This window comes from Aspergillus pseudonomiae, assembly GCF_009193645.1.
Source record: "Aspergillus pseudonomiae strain CBS 119388 unplaced genomic scaffold BDV37scaffold_5, whole genome shotgun sequence".
NCBI lineage: Eukaryota > Fungi > Ascomycota > Eurotiomycetes > Eurotiales > Aspergillaceae > Aspergillus > Aspergillus pseudonomiae.
The window spans coordinates 55,155-62,400 of record NW_022475997.1 but is presented as its reverse complement, the minus strand read 5'-3'; the positions used below and the strand labels follow the sequence as shown (position 1 = coordinate 62,400).

The 7,246-nt window shown below is 47.2% G+C and overlaps 3 protein-coding genes across 3 annotated transcripts; 2 read left to right on the top strand and 1 right to left on the bottom strand.

Moving 5' to 3' along the window:
* Positions 1 to 83: 83 nt before the first annotated feature.
* On the bottom strand, positions 84 to 1,096 carry BDV37DRAFT_295211 (N-acyl homoserine lactonase family protein; the record flags this gene model as incomplete). Its single annotated transcript, XM_032089805.1, has 3 exons — positions 512 to 1,096; positions 301 to 460; positions 84 to 251 (listed from the first exon to the last, which is right to left on the bottom strand). Exons 1-3 carry the CDS (start codon positions 1,066 to 1,068, stop codon positions 84 to 86), a joined length of 885 nt encoding a protein of 294 aa, XP_031945934.1. The 5' UTR covers positions 1,069 to 1,096.
* Positions 1,097 to 3,027: 1,931 nt separating this feature from the next.
* On the top strand, positions 3,028 to 4,578 carry BDV37DRAFT_238124 (flavin monoamine oxidase family protein). Its single transcript, XM_032080800.1, has 2 exons — positions 3,028 to 3,081; positions 3,129 to 4,578. Exon 2 carries the CDS (start codon positions 3,146 to 3,148, stop codon positions 4,529 to 4,531), a length of 1,386 nt encoding a protein of 461 aa, XP_031945933.1. The 5' UTR covers positions 3,028 to 3,081; positions 3,129 to 3,145; the 3' UTR covers positions 4,532 to 4,578.
* A 278-nt stretch (positions 4,579 to 4,856) lies between these two features.
* BDV37DRAFT_295208 (major facilitator superfamily domain-containing protein) lies at positions 4,857 to 6,595 on the top strand (the record flags this gene model as incomplete). Its single annotated transcript, XM_032089804.1, has 6 exons — positions 4,857 to 4,884; positions 4,918 to 5,006; positions 5,134 to 5,401; positions 5,486 to 5,904; positions 5,960 to 6,348; positions 6,421 to 6,595. 6 exons carry the CDS (start codon positions 4,857 to 4,859, stop codon positions 6,593 to 6,595), a joined length of 1,368 nt encoding a protein of 455 aa, XP_031945932.1.
* Between the last annotated feature and the right edge of the window lie 651 nt (positions 6,596 to 7,246).

The window sequence follows — 7,246 nt, the reverse complement described above, 5'->3', positions numbered from 1 at the left end:
AAAAAAAAAAAAAAAAAAAAAAAAAAAAAAAAAAAAAAAAAAAAAAAAAAAAAAAAAAAAAAAAAAAAAAAAAAGAGAAAGGCTCAGGTGAAAACATCGGCCTGGCTCTGAAGCCCCAAGAAGGTTTCTTTATCATGCCCAGGAATCACCTGTCCCCTAGTGATCCGTTGGAGCTGCTTAAGACGCTGTGTACTCCTGAACCACGATGGGTGGTCTCGAGCCAACCAGCCCTGAGGGATCCCATCCCGCCACTGTTACAAAGTCAGTAGGGCACCAACGAATCAAGTAGGTATAACTCACATTTTCAATAACATGGCAATGATCGCTAATGAAAAAGAACGTTCCCGTGTTGAGCATGTTAATCTGCATGCCAATGAGACCATCCGTATGCCCAGGGAGGTGATGCAGCGTGATACCCTGACAGAAGTCCATCGTTTGATCATTGAACGTCTTCCAGTTCCTATATCTCATCAGCCTTACACCACATCAATCACCCAGAAAGTGACCATACAAAGACAACTTAAGATAATGTTCCAAATAAACCCCAACATCCGCACCGGTAGCAACCGACCAAAACGCATTCGTCAGTTCCTTCTCATGCACCCAGATCTCGACATCCGTGCGATGCAAAAACTCATCCAGTCCGCCCGCATGGTCCAGATGCAGATGCCCAATGATAATCTTCTTGATATCGTCCAGCTTATGTCCGGTCGCCTCAACGGCGGCGCGCAGCTCATGTCGAGGCTCGTACTTCACGCGAGTGAAGATATCGGCGATCACCGGGCCCCACACCGTTGGGTAATCCTTCCCGCTCCCCGTTTCCCAGAGGATCAGACCCTCGTGTGGGTGGTCGATCAAAATGCAGTACATGGGCATTTCGCATCGCTCGTTGACGAAGGAGCCGTTCTCTGTGGACTTCTTGCTTGTGTTGCCGCCTCTGATTACGAACCCTTTGTCGCATTCGAGCCATCCTACTTCGAGGACGTGGAACTTTGTGCCTGGTGGACAGACATTGGAAATGGCGTTGGGGACGGCGCCCTGGTCGAGCTGGGCTTGGATTCCGGACATTTTGGTGTCAGAGGCAGTCTTGCAGGGCTATTCTCGTTCTATTTGACATGTATGGTCAGGGAAAAGAGAAACTCGTGCATGGGATTGAAGGAGGCAAGGATGTTATATGCAGCGTCAGGGATTGCTACGTGTATTCCAAATTGAGACATCCCTGCAGGTTTGTGTGATGTACAAAGCAGGGAAGCACGCCAATCTGCGGGGAAATATGTGGAGCATTATACATATACGATGGTGATAACCTCTAGCCCTTCCGGTGGGGACGCATAAAGAGTATAGTATGCCTGTTGTTGGCAATTCCGCTGGTCCGATTGGCCCTGCGTGAGAACAAAGATGTAGCTAAAGCAAATAGTTTGCATCAGTTCAACGCCTCCCTGTCCAAGCATTCCCAATTGATTGGTCGTATAGGACTAGCACGCACTATTAATGGCACCTACGAAGTGACATGCTACATTGATCCACACACTACACAGCCAACTACACATTAATTGGCCAAGGAGGACCTGATGGAGGGTCACTGGTGGACCCTTTGGCTGACAAGTGCATCGTACGATGGGCCTGATAATGCCAGAACAGCAATCTGAACATCTGCTGCAAGGATGGATGATATCTGGCTACGGAAAGCCTTACCCGCAGCTCGGGCCAGAGTCTTGGCACGTCACTCCTAAGGGTTCACGTCTTATTGGTTTCGTTTGTAATATCCATGACCATCTGCGGCTTTAGGAGGCTTAATAACATGCTAGCGTGCGTTCAGGCCAGTTCTCTGCTTTTAATGAACCGGGCTTCTATATAATCCAGTGAACCAAACCCTAACGATGGTGATGTAACTAATCTGTGGGTTTATGGTGGAGTCAGTCAGTATTGCTTCTTACCCCAATTTGGGGTCTCCAATTCCTCGGATTCTTCTTCTCTAAGACAGCCTCTGACTGGCCACAATTGTTTTTAACCATCCATATTAACTTTTTTTGCGAATCTAAAAACATTGGCTTTGGGTCAAGTTGAACGAGTTTCGCGATATCCGGTTACACATCATGCCTCCTCTGATACGTTATTGGAATTGCTATACGACTTTTACTTGGTGGTTGACGGATCAACAACGCATAAGCGATGTCATCATATTCATTTGGTGTTTGGATCTGATGTGGTCGTTCTTATGTTGCAGGTGAGACTGGTTGTCTAATAAGATTTCAGGTATTTGGGTGTGGTATATTCCATATGCTTCCTGGGGACGAAGAGATATCCAACTTATCAATATATATTGGCTCAGATCCGTATCGCGACGGAAAAACATCAGCACTCCTAGCCCTGGGGTTGTTTGCTGTTCATAGAGGGTTTCGCGACCCGATAACTCCGCACCGCCGCTACTATCAATGATTTAGCTTAGCGTAGGTCAAAAATGAAACGACGTAATACATACGTTAGTCTTTGAGGACGAGTAAGTATCATGGGTTGGTCTTTTGAATATTTCAATGCTTGTTCTATCAGTCGATGCCCTAAAGGATGTGATAGATTCAGTGGGCAGACATTCTTGTATGAATATCGTATTGAGCCAGCCACGTCTAAACTGTAAGGGAGGGTGTAACTCTGCTATCATTGTTTAACATATGAAATTGAATTAATATTTCTCTCAGGAGTCCGAGCGCGGGTCTACTGTATCATAGGGGAAGAAGTTGTTGATTGATGAAATGAGGTTTTACTACTAGAGCCTACACCGAAGAAGGCAACGATTAAACAAAATGACGCTAGACCTATTCGGGAGCCCGCTGTTAGCATCATGGAAGATGGATGTATACTTTCCAAGTCCCCCAGGTGGCCACCCATCATCAAGAGTGGAGAAAATCGAGAGATAACGGAGACCGCGGAGGCCGATCGTAGATCTACGTGGTGTATATTTAACGTCCTCTAATGTCCCTCGACCGTTATTCCTACATGCGCCACGATCGATATATTATACTGACGAAATGCAGCGATCGCAAGAAGGGTTCGCATGGACTGCGAAAGATGGCTTTCAGTATGGTATGTATTTCAACACAGTCGTAATCATACTTGGCTAAAGGTATAAGGATTGACCACTACGGCCATGGTTCCCTCAACCCCGAAGTCTGACCTTTCATCGAGCTATGATGTTATTGTCATCGGTGCTGGATTTGCTGGGCTCACTGTCGCCCGCGACCTTGCATTCAAAGGAAAAAAGGTGCTCATCATTGAAGCTCGGGATCGCATTGGCGGTCGCTGCTGGACTGCGCATACCGGAAAGGACAGCAAGGTTGAGATTGGGGGCACATGGGTGCACTGGCAACAACCTCATGTCTTCAGCGAGCTGCAAAGATATGGCCTCGACGACTTTGAGGAAACTATGGCTTTCCCTGAAAATTGTGAATCCACAGCCAAGGAATCGCGGTCCCAACCAGCTATAGTGTCAGATCCTGCTGAGGGGCGAGTCATGATGGAGCAGCTCGAAGGACTCATGTTGAAGTTCTTTGATGTTGACGGACAAGGTGGGCGCAGTATAATTCCGTTCCCATTCAGTACAGCGTCCAGTGTCAAACAGAATCCGGATTACCTTGAACTAGATAAACTCAGTGTCAGCGATCGTGTTGCGCAGCTCGAGGGTTGCACTCAAGAGCAACAGTCCATGCTTAGCACGCATGCCGCTTCATTCTACGGCATCGCGCCTGAAAAGGCTTCGTTTACGGAAGTGCTTCACACCCATGCATTATGCAACTTCGATCCTGCCATGATCGAGACAGCCACCATGAAGTACAAGCTTGCAAAGGGTACCACTGCCTTTGCGCTAGCAATCCTCGAGGACTACAAGGGCGATAGAATCTTTAACTCCCCCGTGACATCAATCACTCAGGGAGATGGTGACTTTCCTGTTACTGTCACCCTCAGGAATGGGGAGCAATATTTGTCCAAAACAGTCATCTCGACCGTCCCCATCAATGTAATATCATCAATCGTCTTCGATCCGCCCCTCTCCGCACTCAGAACGGAAGCTCTCTCCACTGGTGTAACTCCAGCAAGGGCAGACAAGCTCCTTGTATGTACATCAACCGAGTTGAAAAACGGGTTCAACGTTAGCTGCGAGGGAGGAGATATGCCGTATGCAAGTGGCTTTACAGACGGAAGTCACGGCGACCATACCCTTCTCACTTTGCTCGTGCATCCTGATAACAGCCTGGACCGCTCAGATGAGAATATCCGTCTTGTGGAAAGTCTTCGCCCCGCGGGCATTCAAGTCGAAACTGCTTATGGCCATCTCTGGTCAGATGACCCATACGCTGGCGGAGTAATGCCAGTTCGAGGACCTGGATTTTTGCAAAAGTACAACGATGAAATACGAAAACCACATGGAAATGTGTATTTCTGTGGATCGGACTTTGCAGATGGCTGGCGCGGGTTCATTTCAGGCGCCTTCGAGGACGCCTACCGAGTGACTAGAGAAATATTAAGACAGAACTAGTTCCATGAATTATTCTAAGTTTGACCAGCAACTAAGCAATATGGAACCTAATTTGGCAGTCGCTTGTCTACTATTTCAGCGAGTTGTGTAACGAATTTCCTAGAAGAAGATCAATCAACGTGCCGAGGTCATGAGAGATGAGATATGCAGTCACTTATGAGCTCGCAGTTGTAGTAGTCAAGTAAATGCTACGGAGAAAGACAAAAATCCCTTAAATGAAGCGAACTGATTAGTACAATAAGCTAGATTGGATAGACCCAGCATAATCTAACCCGTGGATGCCTCCGAACTGGTTTCATTCCTTTGATCACCCTGGCACTGGAAAATGAGTTCCCAGCAGAGTGTCCCCTCTTGTGCGCCTAGCGAGGTGAAGGTAACAACGGAAGATACCAGTTCTGCCGACGAAATCCCATCCATATGGAGACTGATCCCTGCCACAGTTGCTTTATGCCCAACGCTCTTTTGTATATCCTTGGTGAGATCTTCCTGATTGCTCTACATGGAATAGTTTACTGACGCTACGTTGAAAGGATGCCACAATCCTTGCAACAGCCATTCCCAGGATCACAACATACTTCAACTCCCTGGAGGACGTTGCTTAGTACGGAACCTCCTACCTCTTCACCACCTGCGCCGTGCAATTAATCTTCGGCAAGCTATCCCAATTTTACCCATCCGAATGGGTTTTTCTGATCGGTCCCCTTACCTTTGAGCTCGGATTCTTGATCTGCGGTACTGCACCAACCTCGGATGCTCTCATTGTAGGACGAAGCATCGCTGGTGTGGGGGCGGCTGGGCTCTTCTCGGGATGTATCATCATCCTCTCAACCGCAGTACCGCTCCGAGTTCGCCCTCTTCATATGGGGCTTGGTTTCTAGAATGCATGCAGTTGCTAGTGTTGCTGGGCCAATGTGAGGGGTCCCTAATTCTCAATTTCTTCTCATACTATGGGAGGCTCCTTTACAGGCCATCTTACCTGGCGATGGTGTTTCTATATTAATCTTCCCTTTGGCAGCCTTGCTGTCCTGTTTATCCTCATTTTCTTACCTTCTAGCACAACGTCGGTGCAGAGACTGGGCTGGAGAGAGCAATTCAAGCAAGGTGATCTACCAGGCACTATGGGTCTGGTTCCATCTATTATATGCCTTATCTTCGCATTGCAGTGGGGTGGCACTCTCCGGCCCAGGAGCAACGCGCGGATCATTGCTTTATTCGTTGTATCCGGTGTGACTTTCATCATATTTCTCGGGATTCAAGTATGGCAGGGAGATCGGGCCACGATCCCCTTGCGCTTGATGAAGAATGTGGACAACTGGGGTGCTGTTTGGTATGGGATTTGCATCGGAGCAGCCATGTCTATTGTCACATACTGTGTAAGTCGCTTATCCTTTATTTCATCCAAGAAGTGTGCCTCTAATTACACAATAGCTTCCTATTTGGTTCCAAGCCATCAAAGACAAGTCCGCCACCCAATCAGGAATTGATACTCTTCCCAGCCTAGTTGGACTGGCCGCCTTTGCCAGAATCGGCGGAGGTCTCGCCTCAGCAATCGGATATTATACCCCACTACTCATAATGTCATCAGTCCTCACAGCCATGGGGGCCGGCCTTATGAGTACTTTGAAGGTCGATTCCAGTATCGGATACTGGTTCGGATACCAAGTCTTAATCAGTGCTGGAGTTGGTATCGGCGCTCAAAATGTCATGCTTGTGGCATCTGTGGCTGTAGAGCCAGCAGATATGCCGATGTCGACCACTATCTTGACCTTTACGCAGACTCTGTCAAGTGCGATATTTCTTCCGGTCGGGCAAAGCGTGTTTCAGAATGAGCTACTGGCAAATCTGCTGTCCAGGCTCCCGGCTGTTGATGCGAATTTAGCTGTGCACAGTGGCGCGACAGGATTTCGTGATCAATTAACACCGACTCAACTACCTCTGGCTCTGCTTGCCTATAATGAGGCTATCGTGGGCACATTTTACGTTGCGGGTTGCTACCGCCAGTTTGTCAGTCTTTGGCCCTTTCCTCATGCACTGGTTGCCGTTGAAGTCGGGGGAGAAAAGTGATGGCAAGGGGGATACAGAAAATATGAGTGAGGATCAAATCAAGAAAAGGGTTCTGATGCTACGTAATGTGAAGGGGGCCATAACAACTGCATCAACCTCGCACAACACCCGCAGCGAAACTGGGGGTAATATCTGTTTCTGCTGCAGTCTCAAACACCACTAAAGCATATAGCGAAACACATTAGGTGCCTAATAGACGTATCATTACATAGAGGGATAGAACATGATTTGCAATATTATTATACAGGCTCACACGCTTCTTCTCTATGAATTCACTTCCCCTTTTAAAGATAGAATGAGCTACTGGTTGAGTACCACTCAATCTTTCAAAATTTTTTGCTTTTATGTTAAACGCAAGACACAGTAATTTGGTATATTATCCCACTTCTCTTCAGAGATGCGAATCCCTACCTCAGTAGATCAGCAGGTTGTCTTCAATTTAACGGTGAACTCATGCTCCGGATCATTCTCTTTACAGTAAGGCAGCACCGGTGCCAGCTTGTACACCTACAATTTCATGTTCAATTTTAGTTGATTTCACACTCATCAGAGAAGTATCTATGTGACGCACTCGAAGGAGAAAACTCTTTTCTTTTCGTATCGTTCTGGCCTACATATTATAGTGGAAATTTCAATGTAGGTCACTCGATC

Coding starts and splice junctions, on each gene's coding strand:
- BDV37DRAFT_238124 (XM_032080800.1), top strand. CDS start 3,146: ATGGTTCCCTCAACCCCGAAGTCTGACCTTTCATCGAGCTATGATGTT.